A 26179-nucleotide genomic window follows, 5' to 3' on the forward strand; every position below is an offset into this window, starting at 1 on the left:
GCTTTCCATTATCTACCCACTCAAAACCAGCCCCAGCTCCATTCAACAAGCACTTGATTGGACATACATTTGAGTAGGATAAGAAATTCCCTTCTCCTTCAATCTCAACCTTCACCCAAGTTTCAGCTTCTTCAGAATCAAAATAGGCCACTTCTTGAATTGTGCCATCACAATTGAACATGTTGATCAGTCCAACAGGAGCACATTTGATGCCAGAGCTGCCTAATTTCTTGCTTGATTTGATGATTTTGTTGTCTATTTATAGACATGTCAGATGTAACTTATCTCAAATATAAAGGCATATTTTAGAAAAATTGATATAAAAATTACTTAAAATACTTTTAGTTATAAGAATATTAAAGTAAGAACCATAAAATATATTTATACCGAGTTTTTTAATTTATTTTGAATACAAACCTGATAAATTTAAGTTAGACCCACACCCAGTACATTTAATTTGTTTGGGTTTACTCGTAGAATTTTTAGTGTTTACATATGCAATAAAAACCATGAGACTTTCAATGAGCAAGCTTGGGCCTCGATAATTGCAGCATTCAATGAAAAATTTGGACTATGTGACACAGATGCTGTTGAAAGCTGGTAATTAAGATTGATGAAAGAGTATAGGAACATTGCAAATATTCTCAGTCAGAATGGTTGTGCATGGGAAGAAACAGAGCAGATGGAGATAGCTGATGATGATGACTGGTATGCGTGTATCAAGGTATGTTTCCTTCTCAAACATATGTCCTCATGGCTTACAGTTTTAACTCCCCTAGGTATGGCAGGCCTTCAATACCATTTAACCAAAAAATTTATTAGCTTCTCATTTTATGATTTTTTTCTGCAGGAACACCCAGGTGCAGACAGAATCCTGGACAGTTATAATTATCTTTGTGTACTATATGGTAATAGCATGGCAGTGGGAAGAGCAAGTCATAAGGGTGTAAAAATGGGGTTTGACAACAATGAATTCGATACGGGGATTGATGGTGTTTTTGGAGATGCACCATATCAGAACTTGAAATATCTGACCAAAGGCAGAAACGAAAGTCTCTTTCTTCCTCAGTGGTGGTATCTTCAAGGAAAGTTGGCAGACACGGGAAAGGAGAGGCTCAAGAAGCACTTGGTCAGAAACCAATGGTAGTTATGGAGGAGCACGAAGAAGAAACCTGTCAATCGAAGTAATTGTTGATGCACTTCAAGCTATAGCAGACATGGAAGACGAGATCTTCTTGGAAGCTTGTGAACTTTTAGAAAATGAGGAAAACGCCAAGATATTTGCGGCAATGGAAGTTAATCAGCGAAGCAAATGGCTATTTAAAAAGCTTTACAGATAGCATGTCCGACTTAGCAACTGTGATTCTCATTTGTAAAGCATACTCCTTCCAAGAGATTGTTATCCTGATCATGGGGATTTTTTCTGTTTCGTCTGCTTTAACTTTAAGTAATCAGCATTTACCAGTAATCTCTGCATGAACAATAACCATCCTTGAAAGAGTGAAAGCGGCTTCTATCTCTCACCACGATCTCCACTTTATAAATCTGAGAAATAAGCTTCATCACTGCATGACAGTCCCTGCAAATCCTCAAATTCTTAACTATTCTTATAGTCCTCCCCTTGCACAACCTTGCAATACCAAAAGCTACAGCAAGCTTTTCGCTATGCACTGACACTGAACCTTCCTTTTCTTCCTCTTCTATGTCATGTAAAACCCTTCCAATCTCTGGAACATAACCCCCTTCAACCCTAAGCCTCCTTATAATCTCCTTTAGCTTCTTGTAAGCCTCTTCTGTAATCTTATATTGTTTTGTGCCTGCCAAGAAAGTATACATGATTTTGTCAACTTCAATCATGCTCCAACCAGGAGTTTTGGTGATTCTCTGTTCAGTCATTGATCTTCTCACAGAAGCTGCATCCTTCCATTTCCCTGCAACTGCATAAGCATTTGACAGCAGAACATGGTCACTAGAGTTGTTGGGGTCTAGCTCTGAAAGTCTTTCTTTCACTTGTTCCGCCAACTTAACATCACCATGCATACTGCAAGCCCCAAGAAGTGTCCGCCAAATAATTGCAGTACATGAAATTGGCATTTGACAAACAAATTCATAGGCCTTCTGAAGTTGACCAGCCCGACCATATAGATCAACCATGCAACCATAATGCTCAATAGATGGTTCTATATTGTACATGCCTTTCATCTTATCAAAATATTCACATCCTTGTTCGACCAATCCAGCATGACTACAAGCATATAAAAGTGAAATAAAGGCAATCTCATCAGGTCTAATTCCAGACTCTTCCATCTTATGAAAGATCCCTATTGCTTCTTCTCCATGACCATGCATTGCGAGCGCAGCCATCATCGAAGTCCAAGAAACAATGTTTCTTTCATTCATTATTCGCTCGAAAACTAGTTGAGCCATATGTACATTCCCACACTTGGAATAAGTATCCAATAATGCATTGTTAACTGATACAATCCAAGCCAACCCAGATTTCTCAATAAAGCCATGTAATATTTTGCCAAACTCAAGTGCACCTGCCTGTGCACATGCTGAAAGCACCCCAGTTAAGCTTGTCTCATTCGGCCTCATCCCCTTCCTCTGCAGCTCTCTGAAAAAACTAAAAGCCTCTTCAAAATACCCATTATGAGCAAAACCAACAATCATGGTACTCCACGACACATCATCCTTCATTGGCATCTCCAAAAACATCTCCCTAGCCAGTTCCAGCTCCCCAGCTTTCGTGTACCCAGAAAGCATAACATTCCACGACATCAAGTTCCTAACAGGCATCAAGTCAAACAATTCTCTTCCACCCTTCATATCACCACCCCTACAACACGCAGTGACCATCGCATTCCAGGCAATCGCATTTGGCTCAGGCATTTCATCAAATACCTTCCTCGCAAACCCAACAAATCCGCATTCCCCATACATACTAATCAAAGTCGTCCCAACAAAAAGATGGGTATCAAGCCCATGAACCAATGCTTGACAATGCAACTGGATCCCAACTCTCACAGACCTCAAATTCGCCGCCGCTTTGACAATAAAAGCGAAAGAGAAACTGTCAGGAGGAGAAAAGGAGTTCCTCCTCATTTCAATGAACTTAAGAAGTGAATCCTGGGGTCTATCTGACTCATAAAGTCCTCTAATGAGAGTGTTGTGCATGAAAACATCTGGGTTTGGAGTGTAGCGAAAGAGGCGGCAAGCATAGTCCAGAGAATCAGAGAGCGAAATCGCACAATGGTGCAGTAGCTTTCCTGCGATGAAAGGGTCAGATTCAAGGCCGAGTTTGAGAACATTGGCGTGGATTTGTTTGAAAGTTGTCAGGCTCTTGCAAATATTCAACAAAGACAGACAGAGAGGTTCTGTCTTGCTCATTGTGTACAGCAATGGCTTCCCAGGCCATGCATTCTTTGTTCTTTTTTATTTTTTCAAACAGGCAAAAACAACTTCTTTGAACCCTGCATGTATATCAATATTCAATTTCACCCCTGATTTAATTTTCAATTCACACCCTCTATGCAATTATCTTCATCTGTCATCGCAGAACTAATCCATGTCTATATGTTGTTGACTTTTTCCAAGATCAACATCTTCTTATCCCCAGTAGCTCCAACCTCCATTGCCAAAGAAGTGTCATTGAGTCTAGTAAAGCCATCGTCAAACTGACTCACACAATCCCTTATTGAAAAACCACTCCACCGCCGTGGACACGTGCCGCACTAGTAGAAAGAAGACGTGACAACGTTTCTGTGAAGTTTACTTTGACAGTCACTTGTGAAGGAAACTTGTAACGTTTCTTTCACTTCTGAGAAACCTCGTTCTGTTCTGTTAGATGTTAGAATAGAATACCAATGGGCCACTAGGCATGCACAATCAAATTGAACAGGTCATTCTAGATTCCAAGGGGCCATTGCTCATGGTAAAATGTCCCAGGCTTGCAACCAAGGGGTGAAGGCTTAAGTGTTAAGCTCAGTCACCTCATGCAAGAAATGTTTAATGATGAGACTCTTTAATTTTCCATACATATGTCCCTTCATTCACGATGAGGTTTAAGACTTTTGACAGAAGAGATGCAATGCCAAAAGATTGCAACTACTCCATTTTCTTTGTTCCTTTTCTTTTTGATTGAGAATTTACCTATTTATATTTATATATAGATCATTTTATATATGATAAGTGTTCGAAGCCATCTTTTCTTATTTGTGTTTGTCATGTATACAGATCTGAAAAGTGTACGGGAGTTCCCTGTCTCTTTTGTTCTGAAGCTCACAATTCCTCGAACTGCACCTCTGGAATGGAACAGGTTCTACCTATCTGCGAACATTGCTCTTTTCCCTGTAGCCTTTTTGTATGCTTGCAACTCATTCATGCCATTAGATCATCCCATTGTATTCCGTTTACCGCTCATTCCCACTCTGGTTCGTAGTACTTTTCTCAAGTTCTTTGCTCGCAGTTCTGCACTTTATACTCGAAAAGGAACCCCCAGAGACCGAGCAGATATTGCTGGTGGCTGGTGCTTGTGGCATTTGTAATGGGTGTCTTTTGGATATCCACTGTTGCTGGAGAACTACTAAACTGCCTGGAAGCTCTTGGGATAGTTCTTGAAGTGCTCCCATCTCTCCTTGGGCTTACAGCACTTGCTTGGGGAAGTGGCGCAACTCTGCAATTTTTTTTTAGTTGAGCTATTCACAATAATATAACCTATATATTTAATAAATAAATAAATTGTGTTGTTACTAATAACGCAACCCAGCCATATATTATTCTCACATATATTATTTATAACTGTGCTAGTTTAAAGAAAAAATGAAACTTGTTATTTGGAAAAAAAATATGATATGTGTAGTTTCTATAGCTATAGCTGTAAATTATGTTTTAATTTTTATTTTGATACGTTAATGGAAAAAATATTTTTAAAAAAAATAAAAAGATATTATTTTAATTTATTTTTAAATAAAATATTTTTAAAAAAATCTAAAATAATACACTAGCAAACACACAGATAAAACTGGACAGAACAAATCCAAGTTCTGATTTGACATTAAAAAGGTAATTGACGTAAAGGGTAATTTCGTCAAAAAGTAACAAAAGAGACAGAAGCCACAAAAGGGCAAACTTCTGAATATATATACAGAGTCAGAAGGGAACACAAGACAAAGCACATCACAAGCAGCTTTCGTTTCCAATCTTAGGTTTGTTCCTATGAAACATTAGCTCATCGTCATGTATAAAAAACCGTCATAACTCATGACTCCAACTTTGCTGATCCATCATCAAACCCTTAAATATAAATAAATATATGGACACCGAATTTACATGAAGTAGATCCCATATTTCTTTTCTTGCTAAAAGTTCTGCTTTTTATTCTCTTCTTTAGGTTCTTGATCTTGCAAGCAGAGAGTACAAGCTCCGCAGAAGGGAAAGGTAACCACACAATCTCTTATCTTTCATGTACTCACATATACAAACATATGCATGTCACATACTGTGTGTTTTTGTTTCGCTCATCGATCTTGAGAATTAGAAACCGTAAAGATAGATGGGTTTTGCTTTTCATGTGATTTTAGGAAGGTTTTGTTTTGTTTGGTTAGAAATCCAAGCAGGTATGAGGCTTTTTGGATTTATGGACTTGGTGTGTGTATCTTTTTTTCCTTTCTTTTTCATCAATTGAGTTTTGTTTTAAGCTCAGATTTCTATGTGATGTGATGTGATGTGATGCTGCTTGTGGTACTGTAAATGGATTGCAATTTCTTTTGTTTGTTTATTTAGGAAGAGTGTTTGTAATTTGCTTTAACTTTTGGTGCGTGCCAAAAAATTACCAGTAGAAGATCAAGATCATCACTAGTTTGTTTTGGGCCCCCATAGTTGATTGCCTGTAGGCATAATGAAGCACTGGAAGAGCTGTTGCAAGTAAATCAAACTCGTTTCATTTAAACATAAAGAAAAAACAAGGAAGATGATTGAAATCTCTGTTAATATTGTAGTGATTATGGAGTTACTATTGGTAATGGTTTCGGGGTTTTTTACCCTTTGTTTTGTCGTTTTAGCATCAATGTATTTTGTCTGAACCCTGATGTGGAAGAGGTAGCTGTTTGCATATTTCTTGGGGATTCACTTCTAGAATAGGAAGCATATTAAAGACGTACTGCTAAAAGTTTTGGAAAGTTCATATTATTCTGTTTCGGTTTGGGAGCTGAATAATGTCAACTAGAAATGAATTTCTTTCTATAATTGCACTTTGTTGTTGGGCGGGCCTTCTCCATCCCGTGTGGGCATAATAAATGTTAGAAACCGTACCTTTTGAATCTAACCACTGAAAATCACGGTTAGTTGGTCTTTTTTGTTTTTCCTAGCATAAAGAAGATAAATTCCTATCAAAAGGTGCCAAACAGAAAACCATTTCATTATGCTTGCATGTGGATTAAGTCTTATTGAAGTCATTGACTGATGGGGAGATATACCCTCATTGATAGAAGTTATAATATCCGCAATAGCTCTATCCATGATAAAAAGCAAGTATGATGCTGTTACTCTGCATTTTAAGGCTCTGACTTTACCATTTCTTGGATCTTTTTGCAGAGAACTTGTTCATTCATTTATTTTTTTTAATCAAACAATCTTGAATTGCACTTCCAGCATTTTTTTCTTTTTAATTATTTAGACACCTAATTGGATATTATGAAGTTGGATTTGCATCATCGTTTTGTTGCATCTGTTCTGCACTTTAGAGAATGCCATGGCTCAACCAATTTCTTTCATGCAATTTCCTTTCAACATGAAATGATATGATATGTATATCTATACACTGCAAGTTAAATGCTTAACTTAGTTTGCCATGTTTCCTCTTCTGTCTTGCTGAAAACAGAGGCATTAAGTTGCATATTGTTGCATTTAGTTGGATCAGAATGGAGCAAGGGCATGGACAGCCCCCTGCTATAGTCAGTAGTACATCTCAACTGCAATACGGAACAAGTCCGTATCAGCCTAACCAAATGCTTGCTGCCTCAAATCCTGGATCAGTTACTGGTCAGCCCGTGGGAGCTCAGCTTGCACAGCACCAACTTGCCTATCAGCAGATCCACCAACAACAGGAACAGCAACTCCAGCAACAACTTCAGTCTTTTTGGGCAAATCAGTATAAAGAAATTGACAAAGTTACCGACTTCAAAAATCATAGCCTTCCCTTGGCTAGGATCAAGAAGATCATGAAGGCTGATGAGGATGTGAGAATGATATCAGCTGAGGCACCAGTTATATTTTCCAGAGCATGTGAAATGTTTATTTTAGAGTTGACATTGCGGTCTTGGAATCACACGGAGGAGAACAAGAGAAGGACACTGCAGAAGAATGATATTGCTGCAGCAATCACTAGGACTGACATCTTTGATTTCCTGGTTGACATTGTGCCTAGGGAGGATCTGAAAGATGAAGTGCTAGCATCAATCCCAAGAGGAACAATGCCTGTCGGAGGACCTGTTGATGCACTCTCTTACTGCTATATGCCACCTCCACATGCACCTCAGGTTGGAGCTCCTGGGATGATAATGGGCAAGCATGTGATGGACCCAGCTATGTACGCCCAGCAGTCTCACCCCTATATGGCACAGCATATGTGGCCACAAGGATCAGAGCAACAGCAGTCGCCCTCAGATCATTAGTAACTTTAGAATTGTAAGCTCTCTTTACCTTATCCACCATTGCTTTGTGTCTAATGACCAAGACCAGGGTGATCAGATGAGCATGTTGTACAGGAATGCTTTCACGTAACTGATAGTGCCAAGGTTTCTAGCCTTCTCATTAGTATGCTTTTCATACGCTCCTTTTCTAGTAAAAACCATCAATAGATATCACAGTTTGTGCTGAAGATTTCGGTAATAGTGGCTTATATGATCAGATTTTATAGCTTTTCGTTTCCTACAAATGTACTTGATAATTGTTGAGCCATTAACTCCATCCTTTCGTTATGGAATGTGAACTCTGGTTTATTCAATGTGGAATTTTCTCTCTTTTTGCTTATTTTTTTTTCCAATTATTTTAAACATTTGCATTTATGTTCATATTGCTCGGTTTCCTTGCTCCGTATATGGTTTCATTGATGGAAACATTTTTTGAATGTCTTACAGAATGGAAATATCCCTCCTGAAAAGGTGCAGTCAAGAATGGAGCTGAAAACAAAAGCATGACTTTTTGTAAATAATATGCTGAAAAGATTATAGCTGATTGAGCTTTCTTTTACAGCCCCTTCTAGACTTTAATGTTAGCCTCTCATTTTTTTATGAGCAAGGCAGGTCAAAACATGTATAAATGGAAATTGTATTGTTCGATTCCATGTTTAGCACAGAACATATTTATTTTTTTGGTTTTGTTCTCTATGTTTTTGTTTACACCTTGACAGTATTATGGAAATGTGAAAAAGAACTGCAATGGTATTAAACATGCCCCTCCGGAAATTTTTTACCCGACCACCTACCTAATACCACGCAGGCTCGTCAAACAGTGCTAAAAGGATTTGGCCTGCACTGCGTTTTAGCTTTCCTCAGGATTTGGCCTGAACTATTCAGCAGATTCCCAAGCTTTCTGCACCCGTTATGCTTGTAGCTTTGAGGGTTTTTTATAAGCTCAGGATACCCCGACTTAGAAGAGGTAGGTTACTCTACCTTGTGTAGAAATTGATACTAGATTTTGAATCATCATTGACGATGACACTGCCGTCTGGGCGGGGCATGATTCAAGGACCAAATCTTGCATGGTGTATGCTAGTTAAGTTTAGCCGACCTCATGAAAATCATGTAAACAAAAAGACAAGGTGAAAAAGATAGGAAAAACCCTCAAAATTTTCTATGTAATTTTAATCATATTCAATATATTGGTAGACAGGTCCTTCCAGAAGTTGATGAACCTTGCATTTAAAAAATTTACAAAGGTTCATGTAATGTACATACATCAATGAAATTGTGCAAAAAGAGAACCGGCTTTTATGAAATTATACAGGCAACCAAAGATTCGTTCAATACAACACTTGTCACCTTAACCATAAACAGGTAACATAAAATCACTCAAAAACCGTCATAGACACAGGTTTATCTTTTTTTTTTTTCATATTTATATTTTCAACCAAACATATTTATATCTCAGTTGTATTTTTTATTTTGATACATTTATTTTTTTAGATAGTGTTTAGTATGTTGGATAATATTGATTGAATTAGCCATGATTAAACTAGACAAATAATTAACATGTCCTATGTTTGGTGTGCATTGGACTGGACTTAATAATTTATCTTATTTTGTATTTGGTGTGAACTGGATAAGACACGGATGACTCGGGGTCTAGATCGGTTCGAGTTTAAGAAGAAATAAAAGGAGATTTGATCCGATCTGATCCGATCAAAAACCCAGGTCGACAAACGATCTGGTCTATCCCAAATAAAACATGAGTAAAAAATTTATTGATTTTTTTTAAAAAATTTTGGTCAATACAAGGTTGCTTTGATTTTTTTTAAAAAAATTAGGTTAACTCAGGTTGACTCTCCCAACCCATAACTCGAGGCTCGGCTTGGATAGATTTCCAATTCAAGTTTTAAAACTATGATAATAACTACTTTAATCATTACGTTAACCTAGATCAATTGTTAAATCGATCTATAACCAGAGTCTTTTTCTAGGTTGACCATTGAGTCGGATTTTAAAACTAAGTTAATAACTATCTATATATTTACGTTGACCTGGGTCAATGGTTAACTCGACCTGTGATTGGTCCCAGGTTAATCATTAAATCAAGTTTTAAAATTATGATAATAATTATTTTTATCCATACATTGACTTGGGTCAATGATCAACTTGACTTATAACCTGGACCTTACCCCAGATCAACCTCTACTTCAAGTATTAAAACTATGATAATAACCACTTTTATTTTTATGTTGACCTGAGTTAATAAATTAAATTTTTATACAGAGAAATGAACAAGTTTATTCTATTCTTTTGGTGAGAAAAAAATTTTCTCGCTAAAATAATTTTAAACAATACAAAAATTAATTTTTTTATGTTAAAAAATGCACCAAACAGCTTCACCAAATTTTTTTTTCCTCATTCGGTCTATTTTTATACAAGATACCAAACACTACCAAACAGCAAATGGCATAATTAAGCTCTCTATAGCCTGAATATTTTCTGGCTTCACCTCCAATCCGAAGCATAAAAATGTCAGAAAGAGAAGAACAGGTGGCAACAAGGGAACCAATGAGACTAGCAGTAATTCTGTGGTGGATGCCCTTAACCCTATGTTTTTATTTCGAAGATGTGTCCACTGAAAGACTTCAGCAGTATTCTTTCCATTTTCTCATGCAAAGGGGAGAGACCATCATGTAGATATGCTCAATTCATTTGTATCCTACAATGTCCGAAGGATTTTTCATATTTTGCTAGACCAGCAAACACCATAGTTGCTAAAAAAGCATAATTATAAACACACTTCGACTGGAAAATGAAAAGCACAGCATTGTCAGCTCAGAAGTTTTAACACACTTCGACTGGAAAATGAAAAGCATAACGTTACACCATCATCGCAATCATTTATTTAAGGGTCGGTAATAATACATGCACACCCAGATATTTCATAACTTCTACACGCCACAGTTATTCACAGACTCGAAACCAGTTTTGCTGAAGAGGTGCTATAGTCTCTCCAGAAACATTAAACAGACACGTCGACCGCTTTCCTTCCGACTGATGCTGACCAAATCTTCTCGCCAACTTTCTTAGAAGGGCTGACCCTCCATTGCTCCGAGGTTGATTGATTGCCTGGAGTCCGTGCAACATGTACAGATCCCAAGCAAAAACATCCTTGCAGAAATAGCACAAGTCGTTAAGATTATCAATTAACTTGGCATTTGCCATAAACAGTTGGTACCTTTTTAAAGAAGTAAAATCTAGAGGGATGCAGCATACCTGTGACCTCGTAAATGTTGGGTAATTCTGATTCTTCATCCAAACCTGTGCTTCTTACTTGCTCCAAACTTTCGATCCACCCACGCTCTAATTGATGCTTTATCATCGGGATCATAAGTACCATCAGATCCATGAATCCGTACATGCCTAGATATCTTGGATTCTTGCTGTGACCATCTTTGATTGAACTCATTTGTCATCCATGCTAACGACAAAACCTCGAGACATTTCAAATTTTGAAGTCCAGAGGGCACCTCCTCCAGCATTGGGCAAGGTCCTATTTCTAGCCTTTCAAGAAGTGGCAATGCTCCTTCGTCTATTGACATTTCATTCAAATAATCCAGACCTGCAAGATACAAATACTTGAGTTTCTGGAACCCTCCTCCTTCAAAATGCATCCTCTCTCCATTGTATGCCCAAAAGAGTACAAGAGATTTTAGATTGGGCAGAGCTTGAAGGACTTCAACGGAATCTTCCATCAAGTTTGTATAACTCAATATCAGTTTAGATAGATTGTGCAGTTTGGAAATCCAATTCGGCAACCTATCTAATTGACCCCCAAGCCAGAGACTCTGCAGCTGAATTGGAGGGGAAAATTCTGATTCCAAATCAAGAATTTCAACCTGGTGATTGACTGAATAAACAAGTAGCGACTGCAGGTGAGTCATCTTCTCTAATACAGTGCATAGATACCTTCCTTGTTCTCTTTTCAAATTGCAGATCCCAAATTTCCTCGTTTTCGTCAACACTTGTAGGCCGTCATTGAGCAAGCTCACATCATCATCCACTTTAATTGTAAACAATGTTTGTAAGAACTCCAAATGCTTAAAGCTGCCTTTTATCTTCAATCCAGTAGCGTATCCACCATGAGCCAAAAGATGTTTCAATTTAGGGAAATCGCTGATCTCAACTGGCAGCTCTTCCACCAAAGAGAATCTCAAATCCAAGGACTCCAGGTTATGGAGCTTTCCTATTGATTTTGGAAGTTCTTTTACATCGGTATTTCTTAAGTTCAAATACCTTAGATGTAGCAAATTTCCAAGTTCTTTGGGAAGGTGATCTACAGGACAGTCTTCAAAATCTAATGCAGTCAAAAGCTTGAATTTAGCAAATATTACTGGAACTATGGTCTTCTGCAGCATTTCTTTGTCAAAGACCATAATAGAGCGAGTTTGAGACCTGGTGCTTCTCTTTGGAGGGTTGCTTCCTCTGTTGCTTATGGAGAGATGTCGTGCTATGCCTTCAAAAGTTGAGCAACTGCTGGAAACATGGCAGAGACTCAGTTCCTCTGACTTGGAAAGAATGACTTCGCGGACCATATCATGAACACGACATGTTTTGGGAACTCCTTTAAGACTAAGTTCATCCACTTGAACCAAACTTCGACGAATGAGTTCAATGAAGTATTCTTCTCCAACCTCCTCTGGTGTCATGTCTGGTTTTTCTTGTACAAAACCATCAGCCACCCATAATTGAATTATTCTTCGACGTTTAATGGAAAAATCCTCAGGAAACATGCCAAAATATAAGAAACAAGATTTGAGGTGGTACGGCAGATCACCATAGCTGAGAGATAGAATGCTAGTGACATTATCAATGTATGGATCACTTGTCATTGCAGAACAACCAAGGCCACCGAGAACTTTTTTCCATTCTTGAACGCTCTTCTCTTTGGTTGCTAGAAGTCCACTAACAGCCACAATTGCTAGAGGCAATCCTCCACATCTTCTAACAATGTCGTGTGACAATTCCTCCAGATCTTTTGGACATTGCCCTTGAGATTGAAACCTGAATGCTTTTTTACAGAAGAGTTCCCATTCCTCTTTTCGAGGTAAAGGATCTATACGATGGACATGAACCGATGAAGATCCTCTACAAAATCTAGCAGCCGCCTCATTTCTTGTTGTAGCCAATATTCTACTGCCATTATCATGATCTAACAATGCGAGCTCCATGTTTCCCCAAAAGCCAATTTCCCATACATCATCAAATACAACAAAATATCGTTCTTGTCGTAACTTTTCTCTAATCTCCTCAATCAACTCCTCATCCTTCTCCATTTTAACAATTTTATCAGGAAAAGGCTCATTCTTCGCTTTATAGAATCCCTTCAGCATACTCCTTAGTAGCTCCGTCTGATCATATGATTGAGACACGGTGATCCAAGCATGGTAACGGAAGTGCTCTATCACCCTGTGGTTGTCGTATACTTTCCTGGCCAGTGTGGTTTTTCCCACACCCCCCATTCCAACCACTGCGATCACTTTCCTTTGAGAAACTCCACTTACCAAGTAGCTTATCAATTCATCTCTCCGAGATTCAATCCCAACAAGCTCAGCTTCTTCACAGAAAAGAGAACTCAACCGAGGATGATGCATTAATCCTCTTCCTGCATTGCTGCTGCTGCTTGATGCCCCTTCAGTTGAAGAAATGAAGTGGAATGTTTGACTTCTATTCTTGATATCTAGAAGTGATGATTTGATGTCTTTAATCTCTGATGCTATCTCATGACGCGAACTGAATGTCTTAGTCAAAGAAGCAATACGACGTAGGAGTCCATGTCGATGATCAGGATGTCTTGCCACATGCAACATGTAATCATCGATGACATCTTCAATGTGATGAGCTTCTTCTCTTATTTGGTTTACCAGTACTTTCACACCCTCACCGATGCCTTCTTTCTCAGCCTTTGAATCTGCATCTTTCAGGAAAGCACGAATGACTTCCAATTCATCTTTGACACCAACCAATTCATCATGGACGCCTTTCAATAGTTTCACTTCTTGTGTTAGCAACGGAAGCAATTTATCAACAACAAGGCTCACCGCTGACTCTGCCATTTTCTCTACCCTGTCTTCTCACCTCACCATTCCATCTTTTCCTGATTCCATCCTGTGACCATACATGGATTCGGAAGTCAGCCTTCTTAAACTATTTAGTTTGAACTACATATTTTGCACGCATAAAGCACCACTGAAAACTTTGATTTGGCTACAATCTTTAAGCTCTCAACTTCAACCTCATGTGGTACACAAATAAGCACCAGGGATTAAATAAATTCTAAAGTGATTTATGCTGATTTACAAATGGAAATTGAAAAGACTATATAGGAAAGCACGTATAATAATATCAAGCAAAAATAGATGGTTTAATCAATCAATAGACGTACTTCTTCTTCTTTTTTATTCAAAAAGAGAAATGTAGCCTCTACTACTGAAACTCTGTAGGACTTGATTAATAATATCTGTAAAATAGTATTTATTTATGACATTTCATAAGCTTGAAGCGTTAAAAAGAAGAAAAAAACTCATTATTTCTTGAAAAGAAATACCTTGCTTGTTATGTAGAAGAGAAATTCTTGATTTGCTTCCTGGACGTATTGCTGTCAGCCTCTCTATCTTGATGTTTGGCTCCTCCCTTCCTCTCTCTCTCTCTCTCTCTCTCCCCCTCCCCCCCTCTCCAAGACAAAGAGCTCAAATCACATGAAAATAAATAATGAGAGTCTTGGACAGAAGAGAGGGAAACTCTTATATTAAAACGTGGTTAGGAAAGTAACAAGAACCTACTCTCGCGTATAATATATGTCAGAGAACGATTTTATACGAGGAACTGGTGACATTTTGTAATATTGAATGAAAAAAATAGAGTTAAGGTGTTTCTGTCTATATAAACAATGTTTTTCACCTCAAATATTTTAATTGTTTTGCTAATAATAATAATGTTCAAAGGTATCCTGACCATAAAGAGAGAAGCATAAAATTATAATTATTACTATTTATTTTATTTTTCTAGACCAATAGCTAAAAAATATAGTTATTAAATTTAATTTATTAATACGAAAATTTGTAATTTAAAGTTTGATTTGAATTAAGTTTTAATTTAAATTAAAAAAGTTATTAATTAGAATTAACTCGATAAATTAACTCATGATTTGATTAATATAACTGAAGTTTACTTATAACCTTCATAATCAATACCTTTTATTCTAATAGTCTATTTATAAAACTTTGCTCAAAACTATAGCTAATATCAACAACATGTAGAACCAAATTAATTGTTGAATTCAAATGATGATAATTTATTATGATTCTTGTATTTGAAATAAAATAGTAAAGCATAAAATATATAATTATATTTAATTATATTGTTTAGAATACATGTAGAAATAAATTGAATTATAATCTTGATTATTTTGCTTTAAAAATCATTTCTTTTTATAATTACTAGTTCCACCAACAATATAAAAACTTAATAACAACGACGATGATGTCTTCTTTGATGTTGAAATTGTCTATTAACTTATAATCTTCAACCTTGCTTAGATAATTATAGCTAAGTTGTTGCAATTGTTCTAAGAGAGTATTGATATCTCATACAATGCATCTGCTTGCATATTATGTGTACATGTCTTCTTCTGGAGGTCCCACTTAGGATGTGCCAAGAGGAAGAAAAGATGGAAGAATTTCGAGAAACCATGCAATGACCAGCTCCCACCTTTAACATTTCCCAATTTTTACAGCAAAGCTTCTTCCAAAGAGGTTTTTCTTTGAAAGATCGAAGTAGCTCCTTCATGTAACATATTCAATGGCTCATCATGAAAACATTGATCCATTACAAAATCATACATCCGATCAAGATGTGTGTGTGTGTGTGTGGGAGAGGGAGGGGGGGGGGGGTGATCACACTCATGGATCCTCCCATTGTTCATCATTCTAGAACTGAACCCACAACTTCAGTACCTCTCTTGACGTGGATCCAACATTGAACCCAATTTTCGGAACCAGTCTAGGGAGTAAGGAGTGTCTATCTTGTTCACAATAAGGTAAACAATGGACTCTTCAATGGCCACATTTAACAATTCTTACTATAGGTTGTTACTCCAAGGAAATAGTCTTATAAAAAAGTGAAAGAGACAGGGATAGAAAAAAAGAGAAGGAAAGGAACAATGGGGAGGGGGGGTTTCGTAATATGGACTCTACACTCTTTTTTGTCATTTGATCCTTCTACTCAAAATGTTCTTAATGTGGTCCCTTCATCCAACTTCCATCGGATTTATCTTTATTATTGATTGATACTTGGCTTGGAATTTGATAGAAATTGTCTATTTTTTTCTCATATGCTGTGAAGAATTAACGGTAAACTGAAATAAAGTTAAACAGAGGGACATCATTAAGAAATTTTCTAAAGCAAAGGGACCAATTAGATTAAATAAAGAGTCTAAGCACCACATCAGGAAACTTTCAAGATTACAGGAACCAACTTAAAAAATAAGATTCATATTTGGTTAAGTTGAAGGCAGCCACTGAAGCATGAATTAGGACACAAAAACCCAACAAATCCATGGAGTTGAATTGAAAAAATGGACCAACAAGACTCTAACAGCAACAAAGAGAATCAATCTTGCTCTTCAAGTGATTCAAATCCATGCCCCATATGCCTTGCTCCTTTCCTTCAAGAATCCTATCTTGACACTTGCTTCCGTACATTCTTCTCTCTCAAGCTCAGTTTTTTTCTCTCATTTTTTAGTTCTTTTATGTTATCTGTTATGACCCATCTCCTCTATTTGTCAGAATTTTCTTGTTGGGTATACACTTTCTTGATTACCCATTAATTTATACTAATGTTTTCTTCAATTGGTTAGTGATTGAGTAATTAAAGTTGAAAACTTTATGACTGTGTTGTGTGTTATGCATAATACTGAAACTGGGTTTGTAGGATTGTTTGAGAAATTTGACTATAATTTTGTCTGTGCTTGGTTTGAGGTTGCAAGTTGCTACTTTATGGCAATCAATGTATCTCTGTTTGTGTGTATGCGGGTGGTGATTAAAAGGTTGTGGACCATGATGTTTGGTCATTTGTTGGTACTGATTCTTGTATTGCAGATAAATTTTGTTACAAATGCATTTTACAATGGACTAAAGTAGTTTCTCGCAAGGAATCTCGGCGGCCTTCTTCTGTTAGATGTCCTTTATGCAAGGTTTGTGTGTCTGAGATGAATTGTCCAGTTATGTATTGTGCATTTTAATCTCGCGCAACAATGCCATTTGTTTGCTTTGTTATTTGTGGACATTGCTATCTCTGTGATTGTGTTGACAGTGATGATTTGGTTTTGACACATTTGCAGACGGATAATTTTTCGTTAATTTATGGATATGATGGAAGTTCATTCCAACGACATTATGTAAATCAGGGTTTTGAGGACAGGTACCCATGTCTGTTATTTCATTTTCCGTCCTCTTTTGTGTTATTTTTTGGTGCTGTTCTTTATGTTCCTCTTTTTTTTTTTTTTCAGTTCATTCTTTTCAAAAGCACACAAGTACAGATTACAGTGCTATTATACTGAACCAGGTTGTTTACTGATTCTCTCTCCTTTTTTTTGGCATATTGTTTTAATTTGTGTTTACTTTGATGCTTCCTGAAAAACAACTGCTTCCTATTTAAATTTTTTAATCATTATGTGTTCAATCAGGTATCCTGAATGACGCAATTATGGTATCACGATTTTGGAAGTTGCGCAAGTATCTTCAGCCAAATCGATGGCTGCAAAGTTGGCTGAGAAGAGAAGTTCAATCTCTGCTGCAGGTCTGTCTAGTTACCTGTTTGCTTTCGATCTGTATTCTTTGCACTTTTACTTATTACATGCTTGGATGTTTCTCTGAAATTCAATTCTCTAGCTTACTATGCATTTTTAAACCTAGTTCAAGAACGAGAACAAGACAAATATATTTTGTAGAGTACTAGTGCCTGTAAATTTGTGGCTTCTTATGAAAATGATTGCTTCTCAGCTTCTTCCGAGGTTCGTATTATTTGCTTTAGTAAATGGCATCATAACTATATGTGTGAAATTAGTGGAGATACTTTCTTGGATGTACATCCATTTACATATTTGTACATTCTTAATTGTAGACTATACAACTGTGCAACACTTTCCTGTGAAATCTGGTATTTGCAAACGTTGTTAATTTAAAATTTTGGTTGTTGTCAGTAATTGTTCGGTGTGTAGAAAGATGCCTAAAGGAAAAGGGAAAAAAAAAGAAAAAGCCAAAGGAGAACCTCCATGTGTCTAAGCTACCCCATTTACAGATGATGGCCTCTGTTTTATGAACTTGGAATATTATTAATTGTTAGTACAGCCCCTTTTAGAGTCCTACGTGGTCTGTTGATAATCATGACTGACTTTTTTCTTCTATTATTTTGTGTACATAGGAAGAGGATATTGAAGTCATTCTATATCATGTTCTTGGTACGGTCAATTCATTCTTTAGCAGGTAATTTTTATGCCACTAGGTGTATGTATCTATTGCATGCGATTAGCTAAATCACTTAATCACACTCTTGATTTTTGGTAGAAATGAACACACGCGGCAAACAAAAACACCTGAAATGAAACAAGAAGAGTTCAAGGCTGTGGTATCTAATGCAGCGAGGCCTTTTCTAACAGCAAAAACAGATCGATTCGTGATAGAGTTGGAATTGTTTCTTGCTTCAGGTTTGAACATGGAAGCCTATGATGAAGTCTACCTGCAGCAAATGGGTGGGAACGCTCCAAAAACCACTGAGGCTGCAGGAGAATCTATTGAACACAACCCTGTAGTTCCGTACTTGTTTATCTTTGATGCCGACTCTGAAAACGATTGAGAGATTCGTTCTAGAAATGACTGCTTTTTCCAATAGCATAAATTTTCTACACACTTACACAGTACTACGTGTTTTGACATGGATTTGCGTAAATGTTTTAAGGTTTCCAGATATACAAAACAAGAAGCTAGTTCTTTAATGCATCAATCATGTAAATGACTAAAAAATAAACAATTTTTTGTCGTTGATTTTGCATTAAGCTCCAAGAGTGAGGCTTGTTGGGGACTTGTGACATGAATCTGTATCAGTAATGTCTGTTTACTTGTCCAAACAGAGGTTTTATTTTTATTGTTTTTCGTTGTGAGAGTATTTTCATTAGGCATGTAGAGACGAGGGAAAAGAAACTTTCCAAATTAATTCTCATTTTTAGTTCCTTCATATTAGAAACAAAATAGAAAGGGAAAGTCTTCTGTTCCCCTACTGTTTTCAGTCTGTCTTGGTTCTCGCAGTTGACAAAGCATTTGCTTGAAAGTCGAAACTACTACTGGTGTTCATGGAACGCATGCGACTATCATGCATACTAACAGTTAATGCACTGGGAGAGCAGTTCATGCATAATAGAAGATTAGAACCCGTTGTGGTTTATTGCATTGCTTCAACAAATTTCAGCATCACGCAGTTAAAAATTTAAAATCACAATTCAAACAAATTAGTCGTTAAAGCATTCCGAAAACATCTGGAGATTGCAGGAGGAAATGAAGTGCACAGACCCTACTGCCATCTGATGCTCGACAGGTTATGAATGCTGTCCAAGACAAAATAGTAGAAAGTCTCAGTGCAGACTTTGATGAATGAAACCATGCGCGTCGCCAGCATGGATTTATGCACAGAACTGCTGCAATTACCAACACCACAATTGTGTAAGATGCTCCAAAGCTTACATGGAATATGTCCATGTCTATGTGACCATCTGCACTTTCGCCATTTGAATCATTTGGCGGAGGTGTGGATGATGATTCAATTTCACCGTAGATTGTTTTGGATTCAGATTTTGACTTTTTTTTTTTAGGTTTTTGTTTTTGATTTCTTTTGTAAAATGCTTGATTTTAAAATTTTCACTTTTAAATTAATCAATGTTATTTCCTTCTTAATTTTTTTGTTTGATGTTTGTTCATCATTCTTTTATATTACAAGTTTTTGTTGTCTTAAAGTCTTTGATCAAATATTTTTTTTTTAAATCCATCTTTTAATATTGAGTTGACTGAAAATTGAGGATCACAGTTTTTTCTGATTAGGTTATATCGAACTCATAACAAAAATAACAAGTTTAATAGATTAATTCGAGTAATGTTAGCTCTTTCTTTTTCTTGTTTTCTTAACATATATTTTTTTTTATTTTATCTTTTCACATTTTATATTCTATCTTTTTCCGGTTTCTTGAAAGCTTATCACGCCATTATGCTTGGACTGCATCTTGACAAATATATTCGGGTTCACTTGGATCATTTCTTTGTGTTTGTGCATTCAAACCATGATTTTTTCTTGCTTTTTAAAAACAAACTTGCGGTCTCTTGATGCTCAGATTTTTTTTTGCCGGCCAGCGGCATAGCGTACAGGTCACGTGACTAGTTAGAACTAAAACTACATGCTAAATCACTCACCAAGAAACTCTATGCTGCTCAAATTATAATCATCAGTGCGTGCAATATAGGAGAGATGTAGATATACAGAGTTGAGAGAAATAAGAGAAAGAGAATTAAAAAAAATAATTTTTCAAGAGGAGAAAGATACGAGCTCGGATACATCTCGTCTATGCTGTAAATATTGATAATTACAGCCTGAGTATCATAATAATTTCTTGGAATGTATTTGATCAATCAACCAAAACGAGGCTGTTTCTAATCAATTACTGATTTTTGAATTTCATTATTATCTGAAGCATAGGTGTGAATTGAAGGTAAACCATGGTGAGTGGGTCACTACAATCAAACCTGATTTGAGTCTAGGAACATCAGAAATGCCATATGAAGCTGCTAGAACTGCAGAGGTAAACATTGATGCTTGTCACTCTGTAAAGACTGAATTACCTGCTGCCCTCACAACTCTCTTCTAGGTATCTCAATCAAGAGATTACCAATCATGGATTATTTTGCTAAGGAAGAAACCTTATGCTTGGAAATCTCCTGTAGTGTACATTTTATTAGGCCACAAATTATGCTTCTGTTCAGCTAGGAGTTCTGATGTGCTCCCTCCTTGTACTTGCAGGATTTAGGTATCCAAGCTATCCCTACTGTTCAAAGCTACAAAAAGATTTAATAACACAGGAAATCTTTCATGTCAAAGCTTTTAGCTAGTTGTACGTTGCTGGATTATCGGGATTCTGCCAGGTCCTCTCTGTCATTATCAAGAATGACACACTTGATGTTCGTGTTCCTAGAGGAGTTTCTTTTGTAGGTTTTGCTTCGAACATAATGAGGAGTTTCCTTCGGTGATCTGCCTTTGTAACAGATAGGGTGGAAACTCTTGTCGAAACTAAAGCGATCCTACGTTTTCCTTCATTATGATTGCTTAATTTTAGCTGAGCTACCATACCAGCACAAAAGTGTAGGGAAAAACCGAGAAGCCAGCAGCAGTAAAGGCTCGGCTTCTGCTATGGTAATAACACATGCACATCCAGATATTTCTTAACTTCTACATGCCACAGATATCAACACTCGAAACAAATTAACAAGCTGAAAACAGGTTTTACTAAATAGGTGTGTCTCCCCAGAAAAATTAAACAAACACATCTGCCGCGTTCATATCTTCTCACCAACTTTCATAGCAGGGCTGACTTCGCATTGCTCCGAGGTTGATTGATTGTCTGAAGTCCTGAAAAATGTACAGATCCCAAGCAACAACATGCATGTAGAAATAGCAAACGTTATTCTAACATCATCGATCAACTTGGCATTTGCCAAAACAAGTTGGTACCTTTTTAAAGAAGTAAGATCTAGAGGGATGCAGCATACCTGTAACCTCAAAAAATATTACGTCATTTTGATTCCTACTCGTCTGAAATATCGCTCCACCCATGCTTCATAGGATCCTTCGTCAGTGGGATCATAAGTACCATCATATCGGATAATCGGTACATGCCTCACTTTCTCTGATTCTTGCTGTGACAATTTTTGAGTGAACTCATTTGTCATCCCTGTGAAAGATAAATCTTTGAGATATCTCAAGTACTTAAATCCAGAAGGCACTTCCTTCAGTTTTGGGCAAGGTCCCATTTGTAGCTTTTCAAGAAGTGGCAATGCTCCTTCGTCTATTAACATTTCCTTCAAATTATTCAAGCCTGTAAGATACAGAGACTTGAGTTTCTGAAACCCTCCTTCTTCAAAATGCATCTTCTCTCCATTGTATGCACATACGAGTCCAAGACGATTTAGATTAGGTAGAGCTTGAAGGACTTCAAAGGAATCATCCGTCAAGTATGTAAAACTCAATCTCAGTTCAGCCAGATTGTGTATTTTGGAAATCCAATTTGGTAACCTTTCTAATCGGCCCTCAAGCCAGATACTTCGCAGCTCAAGAGGAGGAGAAGACATCAATTGCAATTCAAGAACTTCATTCGTGGGATTTATTGAACAAACAAGTAGCAACCGCAGGTGAGTCATCTTCTCTAATGCCGTGCATAGATACCTCCCATGTTCCCTTTTCAAATTTCTGATACCCAATGTCTTCAATTTCGTTGACACTTGCAGGCCGTCATTGATCAAGCTCACATTGTCATCCACATTAATTTTAGACAACGTTTGTAAGAACTCCAAATGCTTAATGCTGCCTTTTATCTTCAATGCCCGAGTCTTTTTATCTTCAGCCAAAAGATGTCGCAATTTAGGGAACTTACTGATCTTAACTGGCAACTCTTCCACGAAAGAATATCTCAAATCTAAAGACTCCAGGTTATGCAGCTTTCTTATTGATTTTGGAAGTTTTGCTACTTTGGTATTTCTTAAGCTTAAATACCTTAGATGTAGCAAATTTCCAAGTTCTTTGGGAAGGTGATCTAAAGGACAGTTTTCAAAATCTAATGTAGTCAAAAGCTTGACTTTTGCAAGTATTACTGAAATTGTGGCCTTCTGCAGCTTTACTTCGTCAAAGACCATAATAGAGCGAGTTTGAGACTTGGTGTGACTCTTCGGAGTGTTGCTTCCTCTGTTGCTTATGGAGAGATGTCGTGCTATGCCTTGAAAAGTTGAGCAACTGCTGGAAATATGGCAGAGACTCAGTTCCTCTGACTTGGAAAGAATGACATCACGGACCATATCATGAACATGACATGTTAAGGGAATTCCGTGACAAACTTCATCCACTTGAACCAAACTTCGACGAACAAGTTCAATGAAGTATTCTTCTCCAACGTCCTCTAGTGTCATGCCTGGTTTCTCTTCTACAAAACCCTCAGCCACCCATAATCGAATTATTCTTCCATGCTCAATGGAAAAATCTTCAGGAAACATGCCAAAATATAAGAAACAAGATTTGAGGTGGTAAGGCAGATCACCATAGCTGAGAGATAGAATGTTAGTGACACTATCAATGTATGGATCACTCACCATTGCAGAACCACCAAGGCCACTGAGAACTTTTTTCCATTCTAGAATGCTCTTTTCTTTGGTTGCTAGAAGTCCACTAACAGCCACAATTGCCAGTGGCAATCCTCCACATCTTCTAACAATGTCCTGTGACAATCCCTCCAGATCTTTTGGACATTGCCCTTTAAACTCAAACCTGAATGCTTTATTGCAGAAGAGTTCCCACGCCTCCTTTTGAGGTAAAGGTTCTATATGATAGACATGAACCAATGAAGATCCTCTGCTGAAATTAGCAACATCCTCATTTCTTGTTGTGACCAATATTCTACTGCCATTATCATGATCTAACAACGCATGCTCCATGTTTCCCCAAAAGCCAATTTCCCATACATCATCAAATACAACCAGGTATCGTTCTTGTCCTAAATATTCTCTAATCTCCTTGATCAACTCCTCCTCCTCCATTGTAACAATTCTATCAGGAAAAGACCTATTTTTCACTTCATAGAATCTCTTCAGAATGCTCCGTAGTAGCTCCCTCTTATCATATGATTGAGACACAGTGATCCAAGCATGGTATTGGAAGTGCTCTTTCACCCTGTGGTTGTCATATACTTTCTTGGCCATTGTGGTTTTTCCCACACCTCCCATTCCAACCACTGCGATCACTGTCCTTTGACAAACTCCACTTAATAAGTAGCTTATCAATTCATCTCTTGGAGATTCAATCCCAACAAGCTCAGCTTCTTCAATGAAAAGAGAACTCAGTCGAGGGTGATCCATTAACCCTCTTCCCGCATTGCTGCTGCTGCTGCTTAATGCTCCCTGATTTGAAGAAATGAAGTGGAATGTTTGACTTCTATTCTTGATATCTAGAAGTGATGATTTGATGTCTTTAATCTCTGATGCTATCTCATGACGCGAACTGAATGTCTTAATCAAAGAAACAATACGACGTAGGAGTCCATGTCGATGATCAGGATGTCTTGCCACATGCAACATGTAATCATCGATGACATCTTCAATGTGATGAGCTTCTTCTCTTATTTGGTTTACCAGTACTTTCACACCCTCACCGATGCCTTCTTTCTCAGCCTTTGAATCTGCATCTTTCAGGAAAGCACGAATGACTTCCAATTCATCTTTGACACCAACCAATTCATCATGGACGCCTTTCAATAGTTTCACTTCTTGTGTTAGCAACGGAAGCAATTTATCAACAACAAGGCTCACCGCCGACTCTGCCATTTTCTCTACCCTGTCTTCTCACCTCACCATTCCATCTTTTCCTGATTCCATCCTGTGACCATACATGGATTCGGAAGTCAGCCTTCTTAAACTATTTAGTTTGAACTACATATTTTGCACGCATAAAGCACCACTGAAAACTTTGATTTGGCTACAATCTTTAAGCTCTCAACTTCAACCTCATGTGGTACACAAATAAGCACCAGGGATTAAATAAATTCTAAAGTGATTTATGCTGATTTACAAATGGAAATTGAAAAGACTATATAGGAAAGCACGTATAATAATATCAAGCAAAAATAGATGGTTTAATCAATCAATAGACGTACTTCTTCTTCTTTTTTATTCAAAAAGAGAAATGTAGCCTCTACTGCTGAAACTCTGTAGGACTTAATTAAGAATATCTGTAAAATAGTATTTATTCATGACATTTCATAAGCTTGAAGCGTTAAAAAGAAGAAAAAAACTCATTATTTATTGAAAAGAAATACCTTGCTTGTTATGTAGAAGAGAAATTCTTGATTTGCTTCCTGGACGTATTGCTGTTAGCCTCTCTATCTTGATGTTTGGTTCCTCCCTTCCTCTCTCCCTCCCTCCCTCCCTCCCTCCCTCTCTCTCTCTCTCTCTCTCTCTCTCTCTCTTCCCCCCTCTCTCTCCAAGACTAAAAGCTCAAATTACATGAAAATAATAATGAGAGTCTTGGACAGAAGAGAGGGGAACTCTTATTAAAATGTGGTTAGGAAAGCAACAAGAACCTACTCTCGTGTATAATATATGTCGGAAAATGATTTTATAAAGTATAATTTTAAAATACTGTTAAAGAAATTAAAATAACAAGAATTTGCAATTGCATCCATCTAACCAATTTAAGAAATCATAGGTGTAATGCATGTCAAATGACAAAATCGAAACTTTTTAAGACTACAAAGAGTAATATTGAGAAATCTTAATCTCAAGGACTAGAATGTAGTTTACCCATGAAAATATACAAAGGTGACGACTTCTTCAATGTAAATTCTAGACCTTGTCCAAGACACAACGGCATCATCAGAGCAACTTTAGCAAGTCCCATTGTAAAAACAAAAAGAAAAAAAAAAAAAAAGAGGAAAAATCCTTAGTAAGACACCATAATATGACCAAAATCTCTATGATGATTGATCAGATGGAATTCAACATAAACGGCATATTCTATAAAGTCTGTTTCACCCCATGAGATTTTAAATTAATAATTTTTTAGTATTTTTTTTTTATAATTTTGATATATTAATATTTAAAATAAAAAAATTTCATAAACAAGACCAATCAAGTCACAATGTAAGAGGTGTTTTTTTTTTCTAATGTTTAGATTTAGGTTGGTTTGATATTTATATATGTTTTGTTAAAATTAAGGTTTAAATTAAAGTTAAATAAAAAATAGTTTAATGTGTTTGGTTAAACATGTTTTTCAAATTAAGGTTATAAAATAACTAAAAAAGATATATATTAATATTTATGATTTTTAATTTAAATATTATAAATTTAACTACCACTGTTACATTATTAAATAAATAATATTTTTTATTAAATATGTTTTATTGTTTTATTAACTTATTTACAATTTCATCACATATGAAATTCATTCAATAAGGACTATTTGAAAAATATGTAGTCTTTATTTTATTTGAAAAACAAGGCTGAAACCCTTGTCAAATACTAAAAATGCAAAAGTATAAAATCCCCTAAAGGAGTTTAAAAAAAAATAATGAATCCTAAGTATGACTAAATCTATATAATTTTTAAAATTATAATAATTAATACAATAAAAAACAT

At 36.7% G+C, this 26179-nt stretch overlaps 5 protein-coding genes across 6 annotated transcripts; 2 read left to right on the plus strand and 3 right to left on the minus strand.

Moving 5' to 3' along the window:
• Window positions 1–801: 801 nt before the first annotated feature.
• LOC133694435 (pentatricopeptide repeat-containing protein At1g74630-like) lies at window positions 802–3516 on the minus strand. Its single transcript, XM_062115934.1, has one exon. The coding sequence runs from the start codon at window positions 3388–3390 to the stop codon at window positions 1459–1461; it is 1932 nt and encodes a 643-aa protein (XP_061971918.1). The 5' UTR covers window positions 3391–3516; the 3' UTR covers window positions 802–1458.
• A 1630-nt stretch (window positions 3517–5146) lies between these two features.
• On the plus strand, window positions 5147–8370 carry LOC133693576 (nuclear transcription factor Y subunit C-3-like). The gene is made up of 4 exons (XM_062114811.1): window positions 5147–5207; window positions 5393–5439; window positions 6881–7686; window positions 8139–8370. The coding sequence occupies exon 3, from the start codon at window positions 6921–6923 to the stop codon at window positions 7671–7673; it is 753 nt and encodes a 250-aa protein (XP_061970795.1). The 5' UTR covers window positions 5147–5207; window positions 5393–5439; window positions 6881–6920; the 3' UTR covers window positions 7674–7686; window positions 8139–8370.
• Window positions 8371–10568: 2198 nt separating this feature from the next.
• Window positions 10569–13804, minus strand: LOC133694881 (disease resistance protein RPM1-like). Its single transcript, XM_062116576.1, has 2 exons — window positions 10965–13804; window positions 10569–10859 (listed from the first exon to the last, which is right to left on the minus strand). The coding sequence occupies exon 1, from the start codon at window positions 13802–13804 to the stop codon at window positions 11000–11002; it is 2805 nt and encodes a 934-aa protein (XP_061972560.1). The 3' UTR covers window positions 10569–10859; window positions 10965–10999.
• Window positions 13805–16197: 2393 nt separating this feature from the next.
• LOC133694045 (uncharacterized) lies at window positions 16198–18873 on the plus strand. The gene is made up of 7 exons (XM_062115463.1): window positions 16198–16444; window positions 16847–16941; window positions 17089–17168; window positions 17257–17312; window positions 17434–17546; window positions 18171–18232; window positions 18314–18873. The coding sequence occupies exons 1-7, from the start codon at window positions 16324–16326 to the stop codon at window positions 18600–18602; spliced, it is 816 nt and encodes a 271-aa protein (XP_061971447.1). The 5' UTR covers window positions 16198–16323; the 3' UTR covers window positions 18603–18873.
• Window positions 18874–21147: 2274 nt separating this feature from the next.
• On the minus strand, window positions 21148–25082 carry LOC133693419 (disease resistance protein RPM1-like). Of its 2 annotated transcripts, XM_062114631.1 has the most exons (4): window positions 24862–25082; window positions 24700–24774; window positions 21554–24422; window positions 21148–21413 (listed from the first exon to the last, which is right to left on the minus strand). In XM_062114631.1, exon 3 carries the CDS (start codon window positions 24368–24370, stop codon window positions 21572–21574), a length of 2799 nt encoding a protein of 932 aa, XP_061970615.1. In that variant the 5' UTR covers window positions 24371–24422; window positions 24700–24774; window positions 24862–25082; the 3' UTR covers window positions 21148–21413; window positions 21554–21571. The 2 variants fall into 2 exon arrangements, with proteins under 2 accessions (XP_061970615.1, XP_061970614.1); XM_062114630.1 differs by lacking the exon at window positions 24700–24774.
• Window positions 25083–26179: the final 1097 nt, after the last annotated feature.

This window comes from Populus nigra, chromosome 5 (genome assembly GCF_951802175.1).
Source record: "Populus nigra chromosome 5, ddPopNigr1.1, whole genome shotgun sequence".
Lineage (NCBI taxonomy): Eukaryota > Viridiplantae > Streptophyta > Magnoliopsida > Malpighiales > Salicaceae > Populus > Populus nigra.

Bases quoted from the DNA above. Each gene is read 5' to 3' on its own strand.
- LOC133693576 (XM_062114811.1), top strand. From the start codon at position 6,921: ATGGAGCAAGGGCATGGACAGCCCCCTGCTATAGTCAGTAGTACATCT.
- LOC133694881 (XM_062116576.1), bottom strand. From the start codon at position 13,804: ATGGCAGAGTCAGCGGTGAGCCTTGTTGTTGATAAATTGCTTCCGTTG.
- LOC133694045 (XM_062115463.1), top strand. From the start codon at position 16,324: ATGGACCAACAAGACTCTAACAGCAACAAAGAGAATCAATCTTGCTCT. The intron at 16,942-17,088 runs GTTTGTGTGTCT...ACACATTTGCAG, and splicing joins TTAGATGTCCTTTATGCAAG to ACGGATAATTTTTCGTTAAT. The intron at 17,313-17,433 runs GTTGTTTACTGA...GTGTTCAATCAG, and splicing joins GTGCTATTATACTGAACCAG to GTATCCTGAATGACGCAATT.
- LOC133693419 (XM_062114630.1), bottom strand. From the start codon at position 24,370: ATGGCAGAGTCGGCGGTGAGCCTTGTTGTTGATAAATTGCTTCCGTTG.
- LOC133694435 (XM_062115934.1), bottom strand. From the start codon at position 3,390: ATGAGCAAGACAGAACCTCTCTGTCTGTCTTTGTTGAATATTTGCAAG.